This window comes from Clytia hemisphaerica, unplaced genomic scaffold, assembly GCF_902728285.1.
Source record: "Clytia hemisphaerica strain Z4C2 unplaced genomic scaffold, Clytia hemisphaerica genome assembly, whole genome shotgun sequence".
In the NCBI taxonomy this organism is placed as follows: domain Eukaryota; kingdom Metazoa; phylum Cnidaria; class Hydrozoa; order Leptothecata; family Clytiidae; genus Clytia; species Clytia hemisphaerica.
This window is the reverse complement of record NW_027103282.1, coordinates 1,313,825-1,330,286: the sequence shown is the minus strand read 5'-3', so window position 1 is coordinate 1,330,286 and position 16,462 is coordinate 1,313,825. Positions and strand designations below refer to the sequence as shown.

The following is a 16,462-nucleotide window of genomic DNA, read 5'->3' as shown; positions in this document are numbered from 1 at the left end:
TCAATTCGGGAGGGGTTTATAGACTTCCAGGCTATATTCAGAGCCATATTGGACCATTCTTGAACTTTTGGATCCTTAGATCCTAAGCTTAAGTCTTAAAAGTTTAGCGTTAAAACTCAGGGTTAAAACTCTACCCTTCCAACCTAATTTAGAGCGCTTCCAAATCCTTTGTGGTTATAAGATTTCATAGGAATTTCCCTATTTTGTCAAATATTGCGACCATGATTGAAGGTATATTATGTTCAGGATATGGTCTGGCCATACTTTTGGGTAGACAAGAAACCCATCTTGAATTTAGCGCTGTCCTTACTTACAAAATTTAGAACAGAACTTTAGAAAGTTTCTAAGAAAGTATGATCAATGAAATAATAACAATTTGACTGGCTGTATTTTCAATTGTCTTTGGAGCTGGGAGATTCAAACTCATAGCCCAAACCATGCTATAGACATTTGGCAAATCAGACTATCATGTTGAATAATTAAGAACTCTAGCATTAAAACAATTAGACATTGAAGCATAATTATTTTAAGTGTGTATATACTGATGTTATCTTTTTATTGTTTTGATGCTGGTATTCTTGATCATTGTTCTTGATTATCTAAAACACTGACACAATACACAACCTTAATCATCTAGTATCCATCCCAGGGAGCTACTTAGGCAAGAGGTAGGGCAGGCAAGGTATAGGGGTCATTAAACTTAATTCCTGTAAAGGCAGATTCAAAAGATGTTTTCTTATAATTATGTTATTTAAAAAAAAAGAATCAAAAGGATCTGCAAAACGACAACATGAATTTTTATTATATTTAATACACACCTTTGCAATATGTATCAGTGTGTTTTTGTTTTTAATATTAAGTTTTTAATCATATGCATCCTGATATCTTGCTTACAACATGTTTCTATATTTACAGGTTTCAAAACATTTATATTTTTTCTAGGTTTCTCAGATGATCAATACAACAAGCAGAATGAAGTTTATTTGATCAGCTCAGAAAGTTCGAATGTTCTTCCCTGTAATGTCATTGTCACCGACACAAATGCAGAAAGAATATCATGTGAAACAAGGTTTGTGAATAATAATTAAGTGAATTATGTATGTAAAGGAAGGTCAATATTTTAACATTTGTCAAAAATTTTTGTCGACAGAAATAACCTTATTTATCAGTTTTTACTGCAGCGTTTGCTGTGTGCTATATACTGCTAATTACCAGAACTTATTATTACTATTATTTTACTCTAGTCTTTCACTACAAATTAAAAGACAATTCAAGTTTTAGAATGATCAGCAGCTGTTTTTTACATAATATTGTTCTCCTTTAGAGAAAATAGCAAATCTTAACTCGTGTCCAAAACTACAAAAGCACAAAACTTTGAAGAAATCTTTACAAAATTTTCAATTTCATTCAAATTAGAGTCAATTTGTCATCCTAATCTAATAAGTAACTTTTTTTTTTAAATAATTTTTAGCCCTGAGGGGAGTTTGAAAACATATGTTACATATGAAGTCAAAGTGAAAGTGGGTGGTGAAGAATTGGAGTTTGATCCAAGAAGACAAACATACTGTGGTGGATGGGTTTGCAGATTTGCGGTAAGACTTTATAGCTGCTCACACGTTTTTTATTAATAAGAACATCCAACAATTTTGAAACCTTCAAATGTTCTTAACTTTTTGAAGCCTAAAAATGTTCTTAACATGTTTTGTTTTTTTTCAAGATTAATGAATGTTTGTGCAAGACTAAAAACAAGATCACAAAAATAAACCATAACTAATGAGGACCGGTCTATATGCTTGTTAAAAGCCAGTGAATTTTTAATATGGTCTCCTTATAACTCAGGTCAATCGTTGGTTAAGAGATTGTATTGTATATATATTTCTATGTTGCCATCGGAAATGACATAAAGTATTCACATATTCATTTTCATTTCAGTATAAAAGTTCAGCTTCTCCAAACATTAGATTAATCACGCCACAATCTGGCTTACCATGTAAGTATGTTTGTACATAAGATAAACTACCAAATTTATAACCACAGGGTCTGGCGGGTCTTTATAAAAGGTGCAAAAATTAGTTTTGATTCTCAAGATTAATACCAAAAATGTTTAATACCTTAAGCGAATTGAGAATCTAACATTTCGTGTGTCAGACTCTTTTTCGCCCAATTTCTTTCACTCTCCCAAGGGTTTTTGCCAAAAATTCCCATTTTAGATATTCCATGATGACTAATTTCGCTGAAATGGCCAGAATTTGCAAAAGTTGCAAAAATCCATTTACTTAGGGTAGTGCTTTGTGATTCACAATTTCTTGATTCAACCCATAGTGCATAGACTAACTGTTTTTGAATTTGATAATTTAGTTTTTTTCACCTTTTATTTTCATCAGTTTCATAATTTTTTTCATTATTTTCAATTCTAGTTGATACCATTAAAGTTGAAGGTTTGCTTAAAACCAACCAAATCAGTCGCTTGTCAACAAACTTTGACCCAGACAGACCTGAAATCAACAAGTATGCAAAAAAATCTTCATTGGTTTCTGTGATATTAGCTAATTTTTATTTTCACCTTCCTTTTTTATATAAATAAGATTGCATAGAAATAAGAAAAGGGATGTGACCATACTTCATAAAAAAGGAATTTCAAGGCTGAAATTCTCTGTAAAAATAAGGAATATCCAGGCTTTGAGCTCAGTTAAGCTTCTTATAAAAAGAAAACGTGTATATCATAAAAACCCATTTTCCTTCGAAAATACAGGAACTGAATTTTCTTTATAAATACGGATGAATAGAAATATTTTGGGAAATTGCCTGTGAACAGGACAAATAGTAAATAATCACTAAGGGTCAGGAGACTCCTTAGGATTATTTCTATAGTATGCGTTCTTCCTTTGCTGCAACCTGGCTGGATAAAGGTTTTTTTGTTTTTATTCAGGATTTATGTTGGTGCTGATATTTGTGAACCTTTTGACCAAAACAATGAGCTGTAAGTATTACTTAATTCAGTAATACCGGGATATATATGTGTGTTTGCTCGAAATGTAAACAAACGCAGAGAAATCTGGAAAGGTCTCTTATAAAACAAGTTGGGGCACTATTTAAATCAGGGAATCCTTTGATAAATCACGTCTGGATTTCCCACATTTTTTTTTAAATCCATCACCATCTCCATTATACTCTCCCCCAAGTACCCTTGGAAAAAAAGTTTCAGTTTCTTAACGTGATTTCCAACCTCTTTCTAGATTGGGATCATATTGCGCAAACAGTGCTTGCGATGGTTGGTTCCAATGTCAACCCTATATCAAAGTTCCAGGTATTAATCACCAGTAATTATCACTGAAGTGGAAAATATCCTAGAGGGATATCATATAGAGGTTTTTAAGCTTTCGGCAATTGATCTAGGCTACCAGGAAGAAATGCCAGCAAAAATTTGCGTCTATGAGAAAATCAATGTAATGTCTTCAGACATTTGCTGTCAGTAATACATTGTAAATTCTAACAAGGATGGTTGAGAGATGTATTTTTATATGCTTTTTATACATTCTCTTCAAACATTTTCTTTAGGCTCTTGGCGGGCATCATTCATTGTATCTGGCAATGCAGGGCGTTCTGAAAGAAAACCAAGTTCATTGTTAGTCAACAAACATGACAGACTTTACAATTATCAGACCTACGCAGGTCAGTACAGATACCTTCTTTAACTTGGTTAAATAAATAAATTAAGTTTTGACTGATACAATGCGTTTTACTTTTTTCATTTCAAGTTGTTTTTGCTTTTGCATTTGAATTAAGGGATCATTGGGATAGGTAAATTATAGGAAAAACTGTATTCTCAATTTTTAATCAAAGTTTAATATTAGAGTTTTTTCCACTGAAGTTGTTGCTCCGTTACTTTCAATTTCGGCTCTTTTTTGTGCAGATGTCGTTTCGGTCTCTCCGCAAACTGGTAGTAAAGAAGGTGGAACCCTTCTCACCATCACTGGTCAATATTTTGCTGCTGATGTCAGCAAAACAATGGTCAGAGTTGGCGGTATCGACTGTGCAGTCCAATCAGCAACAAGTGAAGAAATCACTTGCATAACTGGTCCTGAGAGAGACGGTGAAAGTTACAGTGAAGATCAATACTATACAGGTTAGTGTTATGTTAACTCATTTATTTATACAGATTTTGTATTTATGGGTATTTTCAGTCTTCAGATTTTCTGTGAAGGAACGGATTCCCCTTCATGAAATGCCATCTCTTGAAAGATAAGGTTTCTTTATTTATTTCCAATCTTATTTTCCAATTATCATACAGATATATATTCTTCTAATACAATGTATAGCAATGTGCCCTCCCGGTTATTACCATAATGGCTTTATGGCAACTCCTGAACTTGGGCACAGGATGTACGGTTCTTCTAATATATATTCTTTAAAATCTTCAATTCATTCTTTGTTGCCTGTCGTTCTTGTTTCAGGTTCAGTATTTGTTCTTGTTCTGTTCATAGTGGCCCTTCGTGGAAACAATTCTCCAGCTGCCTAAAAGCTTTTGAATTTTTCGGAGCATTCTACTTAAAACATATGTTATTATTATTATTAGATTTTGAATACCTTTTTCCCTAGCAATGTATAGAGTACAAAATGCCTTTTACTTTTTTTACAGGTGGCAGAGGTTTCATTCAGGAGCTTTGGCCAAGAGCTCGGAACTCGGATGTGAATGCAGTGAGAACGAAGTACACAAGTACGTTCCCCTTCAATTCAACCAAAACATTTGAATACGGAACACAACGTTTGGAAAATGGCATCAGTTCTTACCAGGAGCGGTATTATGAATTATCTGCTCGGTATGAAGGACTCTTGAAGCCACCTTATTCTGGTTATTTCAATCTTCTAATCAGTGGTGATGATTACTTAGACTTTTGGCTTAGTCACAATCGCTCTGATGTTGGCATGGTATGGTTGTTTCCTTTGTCTGGAATAATATATTCTTTTAGGCTTTTCTAATTCTTCTGGAAAAGGTTTCTTACATTTCATTAAATGGTAGTGTATTGTCTATGAAGCCTCAACCCAAAATAATTCATGTTTCCTTTCCAAAGTTATTACATTACACTGGAGTCCATTAAATCAGAAGAGTCCTTAAAACTAACCCAGTGTTTCATGACAGACTTTGTCACACATGATATGAACCTGAGACATTTTAGTTACTGAAAACTATGGCACTTTTCATGATTTTTTTACTTAGAGAAAAAACTTGTCAAAAAACCGCCAAAAATTATAGCAAAGAAAGGGTTAGTCCATGTTTGACACTTGCATAAGTTTCCCTTAAAATATTTCTTTGACAAATTTTTACCGCAGGAAAGAGTTGCCTACACTCCACACCACGTCCCCGATTTCTACCAAAAACCTCAACAAACTTCACGAAAAATTTGGCTCAACGAGAATAAGGTATGTATAACCTGGCCCTATTGTTATAATAATAGTTTTCACTATAGGTTTTAGCAAATACATATTTTTAGACAGTTTGTCGACCGAGAGTGAAATGCTGTGGGAAGTTCTGCAAGATTGAGAACACGGTAAAAAAGCGCTGGTCACAATTTTTTTCAGTCAGCTAGATTTTGATAGCAAGAAAAATAAAGTCCTTATTGTTAAATATACAGGGTACTTCTTGCTAGAGGTCTAGACGCAAAAATAGTGGAAAAATATTGAATTACTTTCACGATACCTCTAAGGAGAAGTTCAATATTAGGGCATTTTTTATTTTAGTGACAGCTGTATGTTCAGGGTTTGGGGCATAGCCTCAATATACCACTTTTATTCACAAAATAACCGAGTTTATGTATGTGTGTTTTTCAGCGACGGAGACGGTAAGGTTCTAATTTGACTATAGATCATGACCAACTGAGGACGACGGTAAATCAGCCCTTTTACCGTCCTCGATTTTGCGGGTCAGAACTGCGGGTTATTCCAAATCGCTACAGTCACTTTACCGTCCTCAAAAGCGCAAATACATAAACTCGCTATAGACGTGTTATGAAACAGTACTTTCATCTTCACTCACATAGGAATATTATTATCGAGCTTACTTAGCTGATGGAGGTGGTGGTTATGGCTTCAAATTAGGATTGTTTGGTCGAAGAACTAAACACACTCAAACAGATTTGCCAAAGTATGCCAAAGATGAGGTACAGACTGTCACGGTGTCATCAACTCCTCTGCCAAACCAACAGGTATATCAATGTTTTCTATATTCCCCCCTGCCGAGGATATCCATTTTTAGAATCCATCAGCCCTCTGGATGTCTGACTTATAAACAAACAGCCCGGATATCCAGTGGATATAGAAAGGAAAAAAGGATACAGTTGACGCTCTCTAATTCGATCTTCAAGGGGAATTGGATTTTCATCGAATAAGGGAACTTATCGAATAATGGAGTGTCGTTTACGAGAGTTTCTTGTTGACGGGGACTTTAAATTTCATCGAATAAAGGAGCCTATCGAATAGTAGAACGTCGAATTAGAGAGCGTCAACTGTAGTTTTTGTCCGGCCGAAGATGACGGAATTATGATGGAAATAGCTGGTTTTTTTTCAATGATAATGCCCGATGATATTTGTAGCATTTTTGATTTTCAATTGAACTAATTATTCTAGTATCTGGAATTCTTCAGAAATCACCGGAAAAGCCGAAAAAGGAAACCGTTCGCTCGTCCGTTCTTTTTTCACGATCTTTCGCTTTAAACTACAGTCAACTTTCCATAACTCGAACCTCCTCGACTCGGTTATCCCCATAAACTCAAACGATTCTTCCGGTCTTCTGAGGAGATTCTTAGGCTATTCTGCCTCTCTATAACTCTAATTTCCGTCGAACGATTACTGATTATCCCCTTGTCGTTCCAGCACTTGACTATATTCCAGCACTCGACTATATTAAACTTCCCTTACTTGCTCAAACGTTAATCATCAGGTAGGTCCAATCAGCGTTCCGGCTTGTTCATTTCATTTTGGTTAGATAACTTTATTATAGGATGTTGACATCAGTGGGCTAGCACCCAACAAGAACTACAAACTGTCCATGAACAGTAAACGAAGTGCAATCAACCTCAACAGAGACTCTTCATCCAACGATGTAAAAGAAGCATTAAATGATCTGTTGATGAAAGATTGCTCAATTGGGGATACCACTTGTAAGAGTGTTTCCCTATTTTGTATCGTGATTATTTTTTTCGGTACAGAGATTTCTCATGTTTTGTTAAGGTACGTGCCTTCCGCCATTATGGAAGCAAACGTTCCAATCTGTAGAGGCGATCTCTTACGCAAATCGAACGTTTGCTTCCATAATGACGGAAATTACGTAACTTAAAAACAACACATGAAAAACCTCTATTGGCAAACGTATCCTAGCAAACGTTTTTTACACTCAATTTCGAAGCATAATGTAAAAGCTTAAGATACAAATCCGCTTTAAATCAACTTTATTTTCAACACTCTTTTCCTGAGCAGAAATTGTACGAATTATACGGCCAGCGGTAGTTTAAACGATAGAGTTTTCTAGATGGGTAATGGTTGAAATCCGGTTTTCAGATATTCATATATACATTCAGATATACATTTTTACATTTTTTTACGGGCTGATTCTCGTCGAGCTAGCATATTACAGAGTGAATTATTTTCCCTGGATGATAGCATACTGTAATAAAGATATATGTTGAAAATGGCACTGCGAAAGACGGTGCACTAAATGAGCCAATGTCTATTTATTTTCTTGGAGCCTGTGAGAGCATCAAAATATTCGAAAAAAGGTAAATTTGTTATCGACCTACTAATTCCCTATCATTCCCTTTTCTTGCAGCAAACAAAGTTGTCTTTTACGAGTCTTACGAGGGTGTTCCGCAAGGCACTGAATACGGAACCCGGACTTCAGAAATCGAACCGGAATGTGGACGCAACGTCTTGAAACTCAGCTCAAATAACATCATTTATGACGGTGGCCGAACTTATCATCAAGATGGAACACTCACTGATAGTGACTTTGATGCACAAAATTATCCCTGGGTAAATTCAATATTGTCTATCAAATTTTTGTGGCTATTTTTTCGACCTTACCCTAATACCTTAAAACACTTTAAATCTATCTCTACCTTGATAAGTATAATATTTCCTAGGCTTTAAAACTTCCTTTCAGATTTCCCCTATATCGAAGGTTTAGGCAATGATTGAAAATTCAGTATATAATATTTTGGAACATAGCTTTTTTTTTTAGATTTTTATTATTTTTCGAAATTTGTAGGCTCATAGGTTCGAATGTTCTTTGAATTTTGTTCCCTTAAGATCAGTCAAAATTATTATTTTTTAAGTAGTATTAAGTCGGGATTGACTTTGATTTGGGGTTAGATTCCGACCAAAATTAACATATTGTGTTCTTTTGCCGTTCTTGTTTCAGAGTTGGGAGGGATAATTAACTTGTTCATGATATTGTAATTTACTTTTTAGCTTTGTTTAGCTGTTTTTGGTCCTATAAGGAACTATGTTGGGATCAAATTAACCTACAAAAACAAGTTAAACCGTAATACATACACTCGAGATTTTCATCCCGCGATCGAAGGAGAAATCAATACCGGACGAACGCGTTGTTATGATATCCGGCAAATCTTGGAGGATAATTATTGGGCTAAAACTCACCACAGAGTTGACTTTTCTAGTTTTTTGAAAGTCAAACGTATCTACCTACTTCGCGAGAGTAATGCCCTGACAAATCCTTATGTGGACAACTTGTACATTGGTTCTGCCCAATTGACAGGTAAATATGGTTTCTGCTTTGAGTCGATAGTTTACGGGATAGCCTGGTAACTTCATAGTATTTACAGTTGACGCTCTCTAATTCGATCTTCCTTGTTTGGATTTTCATCGAATAAGGGAGCGTCGTTTATGAGAGTTTCTTGTTGACTGTTTCTTAAGTTTCATCGAATAATGGCGCGTATCGAGTAGTAGAACGTCGAATTAGAGAGCGTCAAGTGTAGTTTGTTTTCACGCGGTCCACAGTCAGTTGCATTTGCTATCTATGCACTGAGCATGGAAAAGAGTAGGATTTCGAACTGAGAACATTTGGTTTATGGCGCTAAAGCCTTTTATACCTTTTATGACTCGGGCATGGTTCACTCTCGTATTTTACGTTCTCATACATCCCTCTGCACGTCCTTTAAATGCATGTTTTGTAGCGTGACTGCGCGAAACTTTGGTCAAAATAGTTGATTGAATACTTATGACTTTCAATTGCTTTAATCAATCTGCTCAATTCCTTTGGTGAATACGTGAATTCTTCCACAAAAGGGTATCATTGAATAACAAAAGAGAGGTGAATTTAAGAAGAAAAAGTATTGAATTTAATAAGAAATTGAAATTGAATATGTTCTATCTTGCAGTGACTCCGAAAACCTTTCCAAGTGAGAATTGGGTCCACAGCATTCATGTTGAAAATTCAACATCCACCAAATTCCACGTTTCCTTCCATGGTTTGTACTGTGGTGTCGACGTTCCGGAACTCGGAATTCATGGATGGTCAAAGTCCGGAAATACTTATTCAACAAGTGGAAGTAACATCAAGGTGACCCCCGTACGACAGATTGAATCTGGAATCAGTGGAACTTTCGACTTAGAGTACGAAGATTCTGATGGAAAAACCTTTGAAGTTGTAGGTAATACGAATGCGTTGATAAGTATACAACGCGTAATTTACTAAGGTTTAGAGTATGATGAAGAAGATGCATTATGGGTCAAAAAACACAAAATAGTGATTCTCTCGCTTTCCCACCCGTGAAAGTATTATTTAGTCTCCCTCTCTGCTTGAATAACTGGATTTATTAAGAAATATTTCAATATTAAAATGCTCAAGGCTTTTCAATTTGTTTGCAGTCAAAATACTGGTTAAGGATCTTAGACCGTTGAACAAATGCTCATCATAATCTTTCTCTCATCCATCTGTTTCTTTCCATTTTTGCAGACATCCCATACAACACCACTGAAGATGAAATGAAAGAACATCTCGACATTGCGCTCAAAGACGTCACTGGGACGACACACGTACGTCGTCATGGAGATTGCCATAGTTACAATTATATTGTTACCTGGAAAAATAAAGGTAAGTTTAGTTCATCAGCGACTCGATTATTCACCAAGGTACAATTCCCTCCTGATTGTAAGCTGATTTTCTGAAAAGATTCCTCCACAAATTTCGTAACTTTGTTATTATTTTTATTCACGAATTATTACTCCAGATTTCTAGCCGTGTATGTTAGGGAAGGATATAAGTAATTTTGTTTTACACGTTGCATGAACCTTACCTTTAAGATTACTCAATTCAACTCTTTTTCCTGTTCTAGGTGGAGATAAATCGGAACTCACGTTGAAAAAGAGCAGCTTAGTGGGCAACAATGCCACTGTTTATTTTAACACCCGGCAAGACGGTGGCATCACCTTTGGTCCACTTACCGGCGAATTCCTCTATCTCCCTGAAAAATCCCCACAGGTTAGAGATTTAATTACGTAATGTTTATTTTTCTGATAACTTTTTCTTGATTTTTTAGCAAATTGTCCTTGAGTTATAAATGTTTCCATTGTTCAGGTTTGAACTTTGACCTTACTTACTTATTCTAAATGGCTATTCTTGTATAATACCAAAATATCTTTCTAAAAGTAATGTCGATGTACTCAGGACTGGAAAATCTTTCCTCAGCTGTCATTCAAGGTCAGTTTTCAAAAGTGTTCGTTCGAACAGGGTCTATTATATACCTTTCAACTCCAAATTCATAAGGACTTTTTCGAGCCTGAAATTCGACTTTACAAGGGCCGTTAATGACGTCAGATGTTTGTACCAGTAAATGAGTCTGCACTTCATGTGTGGAGTCATCTAGGTCTATTGTTCTTAAACTGAAACAAACTTTTCACATAGGTTGTGGTCACTATCAACGATATTCCATCATCATGCAGAGGGCGGGCTTGTGGGTTCAACTACACCCTCGAAAAGACGCCCAAACTCATCAACATCACGCCCAACGAATCTGTGAGGGATTCACAAGTGACGTTATTATGCGACATCTGCTCATCAAAGAAAGATGACTTGAAAGTCAGGGTCGGTGGAAGTCCTTGCGAAGTTGTATCAGCTACATCTGCTGGTGATCAAGTCTCTGTGATTTGCACACTCGGTGAGTTTCTTGTTTCTGCGTTAATTCGCTACAGTACAGTGCCTTCTAAGAATGGTGCTCAGTCAGATTATTACAATTGAAACTTTTGTTTCTTTGAATTATTAAGTATACTCTGTATAATAAATGTTATGGAACAACAATCATCGATAGAATATACGGCAAGAAAAATAATTTCGCTATAAATTTTAAAACCCCCAAGTAGTATTTAAGTGCCTTAACTTAGGGTTCGAAAGTAGAGTTTTAACTCTGAGTTCTAACATAAGACTTAGGATCTGAGGATCCAAAAGCTTGGGCATAGTCTCACCAGGCTGAGAATATATCCAGGAAGCCAGCGTACCATCCCAAATCGAAATATTCGATTAGATAAAGTACCAAGCCTGAAAATGTCATTTCGCCCGAACTTAACCTTAATTCTTCAAAATGCTAAAATACCCAGAAATGTCAACATATTCTGACCATGATTGTAGCTTATCAAGTTGACCATCACTAAGCTCCTTAAAATGCAATTCAGTGCTCTTAAAAATAATCACTAACACTCGTTGATTTAGGTCCACAGAAAGCGGGAGAATATGACGTCATTCTACATTCGAAAGGGTTTGGAGATTCTTCAGGCAATGTTACTTTCAAGTACGTTCTTCCTTGTTTTAATGCTTTTTATGCGGAGTTTCGCTTTACAGTTTTTATGATAGCATTTGTACTTTACATTCTTTATCCCAGCAATATCATCGAAAGTCAGAAGTCAACTGTTTTTTTGTTTTTCTTGAAAAATTGCATTTTCAGGTGTAACGTAAGAATACGCGAGGACGAGATTGCATCTCTCTGATAAGATTTCGATTTTGAAAGTAGTGTCGTACGTAATGAACCAATTGATTATACATCTTTAAACAAAATTTCATTCTCGTTTTCAGATATCTCGCAAGCATTTCTTCAGTATCCCCTCTATCAGGGGCAAGCAATGGAGGATTCCCTGTCACTATCAATGGAACAGGTTTTGGTGATTCCCTTGATGACGTCAGAGTGAACTTCACGCATAACGGTTTGAGTGTCCACCGAAAGATATTGTCAATTGATGAAAATCAAATCATAGTGATGGCTCCATCTGCTCCTAATAATACGCAATCAAAAGTCACAGTAAGCTCCTAGTCATCTTTCAAAATTCTTCAGTTTGGAACAGATTTTCTATAGTCGCAATATATTTTCCGTATATAATTTTCACCGAGTGTAATAACCTAAGGTCAACAATGATTTGATCGTCTATCTATAGGTTAGTTTGAAAAAAGAGGTTAATACATGTAAGACAAATTCCTTTTATTTACAAATTATATTAATCCCTGGTTATAAAACAAAAAGATCAGGTTTACAAGTGACTGATAATAGCTCATTAGTTTTTACTTACTTTATGAAAGCTTGTTCTACTCCTCTAGGTCTCCATAGCTGAGCAAGAAATCGAATTCAGTACTCCAATCGAATTCTCTGATGCTTTCAATCCTTCCATTACGTCAGTCGCACCGACGTCACTAAGTCCTGTTTCCGACACTATCCTTACCATAACTGGAACAAACTTCGCCGCTGATACCGGAAAAGAACCGAGAGTACTCATCAACGAGCAACATTGTGAAAATGTCGAATTCAACGAAACAACCATCCTCTGTAAAGCGCCTCGTCTTGAATCAGGCTCCTACATTGTTCAAGTGTTCGTCCAAAACAAAGGAAGCGCAGATTCGTCCTCGCCAGTTGCTTACAACCTTGCGGTAAACTCTATTTCGCCTGGTTCCGGATCAATGATTGGCGGTACCGAATTACGGGTGACTGGAGCTGGTTTCACAAGTTCCAATAAGAGTGATTATGAAGTATTCATGAAAACGTTCGAAGGGAAATACCCTTGTGACGTGGAATCGATTGATACGAGCACAGGCGTTATCGAATGTACGACTGGTGGGACTGGGAAGAAAATCGTCGTTGATAATAACGGAATTTCAGACAGTAAGAAGTTACTCTGAGTCATATTTAAAATTGATTAAAGGTTTTTAAATAAGAGTGATATCGTTTGCTTACTCATCAATTTTAATTTGCAAGCTTTTTGATTTTGAATTGACACGGGTGTGGAGCAAGATTAGTCGGAAAAAGAAAAACATTCTTTTGCTTACATCAGCACAATATAACAATAGGGAGACACTGTCCTGATATGAAACGGGAACACTTATGTAAAAATAAAACCTTAAACTATTTAAGTCAGTGTACAGTACAAGAGTTTACTATCTTCTTCTAAAAACTATTATTGAGATTTTGTTCTTGAGGTAAACATCCATTCCAATTTGCTTTGGATAACTTTCTAGACCTTTGTTTATCCTTGTTATAATTCACCAGTTTGCTTTATTTATTAGAATACGGACCTGGATATGCTTGGAGTGAAGACTTCATTGTCGCTACTGTCGGTGATACACTCGAGGTAAGGTCTCTTTTCCCTGCGGTTGGTCTGCAATACATGTTTTACAGCCATCATTAATAGTATGCCCTACGATATACTAATGTTATGTCAACCTTTTCATTTGCTCAGAAACTATGCATTTATGTTAAAAATAGTTTCGAGGTTAACAACCTCTTACGACATGTGAGTGAAAGTAGAGAGTCTACCACCATATTTCCCTAACACCCTGCCTGGAAGAGCTTGGGATTCGAACACAGTCCATTGCGGTGAAAGTCTGTGATCGAAACCTTCACACTACCAATCGGCAGAATGTTAGTGAGATACAGTGATAGCCTTATCCAGATGGTGAGTGAATGTATACCGAGTTTGTCGTTTTACATCTGCAATTTGAGCTTTACTAACCTCATTTGACGTCAATCGATACTTGGATTAAGGGTCTTCAGAAAGTGGTAAGAGGTTATAGAGGTGAAGACCCTCAATTGACGCATAAGTTTGTTTGGCTGATAATCCGGATTGAGAGGGAATGACATATGAGTGAAGGTAGTCTATCACCTCTATAACCTCTTACGACTTTCTGAAGACCCTTACAAATTAAGCGGAAGTTGAATAACTGTTTCCTGCTGACATTGACCGTGGAGGCAACATCAATATAACTTTACTTAGAAAACGCTAGATGAACGTTGTGGGCTTACTGGTTTGGAGTAAATCTAAAAGAAATTCTCCATATTCTTCTTTCTTTAGTGGTCGTGGTACGTCAATCCTGATTCCGGTCTCAAAGTTGGAATTTACAAAGCTCTCTCTGTAGACCCTTTGGATATTGACCAAGACAATGTGTGGTGTGAACCAAAACCTCAAGGTAGGTTCTCCTTTTCTCCACGACCCCCCCCCGGATCTTGTTATCTTACCCCCGTTTATTAATTTTTGAAAATATTTTCAGCAGTCAAAAGAAGAGTCCCTTGTTTTTCTCTAAATAGCCAGGGTTTAGTCTATAATATCCTTATTTTGGAGGTACTGTATTTAGTGGTACAATTTCCAATCCCTACTTAGATTGGACTTTTAAAGAAAAAAATTGAATATGGGGGGTGGAGGATATATAACAATTTTCAGTGATTTACCCCTGGACAAAGTGACTTTTGGCCCCTGGACAACGGGTTTTACCCCCCGGACAAGCATCGGTTGACTCCCCGGACAACCCAAATTATGCCCGGACAGAGAAAATTTACCCCCGGACAATATATCTTGCACCCCCATTTACGAACATTTTCTGGAAGAGCCCATTGACCTTTAAAACCTTGTATATAGACATTCATGTAAGAAAGGTGTGCATGTGGTGTTCAAATTGAAACCATGTCTCTTTCTTTTCCCTTTATAAGGTGTGTGCAGAAGACGTTTCGATGAGAGTGGTTTCTACTACTTTTCAAGTGGTATTGTAAGAACGTATGGTAGTACAAAGATTGCGTTTGGTGGTCGGATTATTGTCTTACCCAAAATCTCAACACTTGTGACTGACGTTGAGGTCACTGTGAAAGGTATCCATTTTTTATACCTGTGAAATGTTCCTGCCTGCTTATCTCTCTTAGCTTTGTGTTGTAAATATTAAAAAGTTGAAGAAAGGAGTCGAAATATGCTTACAAGTCGTTTTTACAAGCAGTCTTGTTTGATTAATAGTAAGGGTCCGCGAAAAGTCCCGGAAAACGGACATTATTTAAATCCTTTTTTGATAAATTTTTTATCGATCCATGTTTCTTTGATGCATATTTTTATCGATTTTCATCGTTCTTTATCTGATTTTCTTTTAGGAGTACCAGCGAAATCTACCGCCCAATTCCGTTACAAAACCTCCCTTACCTCCGAAGTCACTACTGTAGTCCGCCCTGAATTTCACGTCCTCCTTACCGATATCATCGCAATCAAAGGATCGAACTTCGGAACGAATGCTCGTAAAACGTCAGCCGAGTTCGGAGGATACTTTTGTGCAGGTGATACAGCAACTAACACTGAAATGACTTGTAAGATGGACTTAGATTCACAACCACCTATCAGAAGCATGCTACATCTGAAATTCACCAGACAGCCATATGGAACAGCTCTCTTGAAAACACAAATACAATATAATAATTCCATTGTTTTCCAACATGTTGTCGAAGATATTTCACCAAGACAAGGATCTTTAGGTAATTTGAAGTGCTGTAAAATAGATTTGTCGTCAAACCTTTTCGAAGTAAGCTCGTGAGAACAGGCTCCCCTTCATCCTGGTATAAATTGGCGTCAAACTCATATTTTCAAAACTCAATTCGTCACAAATGATAAAGAAACATTTCTTGATTTTCGAATTGTTTAGGTATTAGGCAGTCCGAATTGACTTACAAACTCATATTTTCAAAACTCAATTCTTCACGAATAAAAAATAAACATTTCTTGATTTCGAATTGTTTAGTTATTAAGGGGTAGGGAAGAAGAGATTCTTATGGCCCCCCCAGCGGTTTGCGTGAATGCGTGAATGGGTAGTCTAGCAAGCTAGACGACTAATTTATACATAGTAGAAATAAAGCAAAAAGTAATGAATGGAACAATTTTAGTCGTCTAGAAACCTTTGTGCACTAACTCCAAACAAAAGAAAAGTGTCAATATTGCAATTATAATTTTTTCCTGGTCAAAATAATTCTTGAGAAAAAAAATATGTGTGGATTTGTGTATTGAAAGTTTTTCATTTGAGTTGATTTCGTTTTGAGAGTTTGTTGTTGCTTGATAAATTGTTTTCTCGCTACGCAAGTTTCTGCGTAGCTAGCTCCTGTATATATAAGGCTGGAACACCGGATTCTTCCAGTCGTTTATACAAACTAAATCCCGTAGTATTATTATT

The 16,462-nt window shown here is 36.3% G+C and overlaps 1 protein-coding gene across 1 annotated transcript in view; it reads left to right on the top strand.

Annotated features, from left to right (window-relative positions):
* Positions 1-16,462, top strand: part of LOC136804638 (fibrocystin-L-like) — a 33,373-nt gene that overhangs the window by 5,868 nt on the left and 11,043 nt on the right. Inside the window, exons 3-27 of the mRNA XM_067061246.1 lie at positions 943-1,069; positions 1,472-1,592; positions 1,933-1,990; positions 2,418-2,508; positions 2,930-2,980; positions 3,237-3,307; positions 3,559-3,672; positions 3,914-4,126; positions 4,640-4,929; positions 5,332-5,421; positions 6,039-6,203; positions 6,998-7,157; positions 7,823-8,025; positions 8,464-8,770; positions 9,393-9,665; positions 9,971-10,108; positions 10,350-10,495; positions 10,919-11,171; positions 11,720-11,798; positions 12,080-12,302; positions 12,596-13,154; positions 13,556-13,620; positions 14,341-14,455; positions 14,973-15,128; positions 15,399-15,773. Of these exons, the coding sequence (XP_066917347.1) occupies positions 943-1,069; positions 1,472-1,592; positions 1,933-1,990; positions 2,418-2,508; positions 2,930-2,980; positions 3,237-3,307; positions 3,559-3,672; positions 3,914-4,126; positions 4,640-4,929; positions 5,332-5,421; positions 6,039-6,203; positions 6,998-7,157; positions 7,823-8,025; positions 8,464-8,770; positions 9,393-9,665; positions 9,971-10,108; positions 10,350-10,495; positions 10,919-11,171; positions 11,720-11,798; positions 12,080-12,302; positions 12,596-13,154; positions 13,556-13,620; positions 14,341-14,455; positions 14,973-15,128; positions 15,399-15,773 (4,443 nt within the window). The remainder of the gene's footprint in view (positions 1-942; positions 1,070-1,471; positions 1,593-1,932; positions 1,991-2,417; positions 2,509-2,929; positions 2,981-3,236; positions 3,308-3,558; positions 3,673-3,913; positions 4,127-4,639; positions 4,930-5,331; positions 5,422-6,038; positions 6,204-6,997; positions 7,158-7,822; positions 8,026-8,463; positions 8,771-9,392; positions 9,666-9,970; positions 10,109-10,349; positions 10,496-10,918; positions 11,172-11,719; positions 11,799-12,079; positions 12,303-12,595; positions 13,155-13,555; positions 13,621-14,340; positions 14,456-14,972; positions 15,129-15,398; positions 15,774-16,462) is intronic.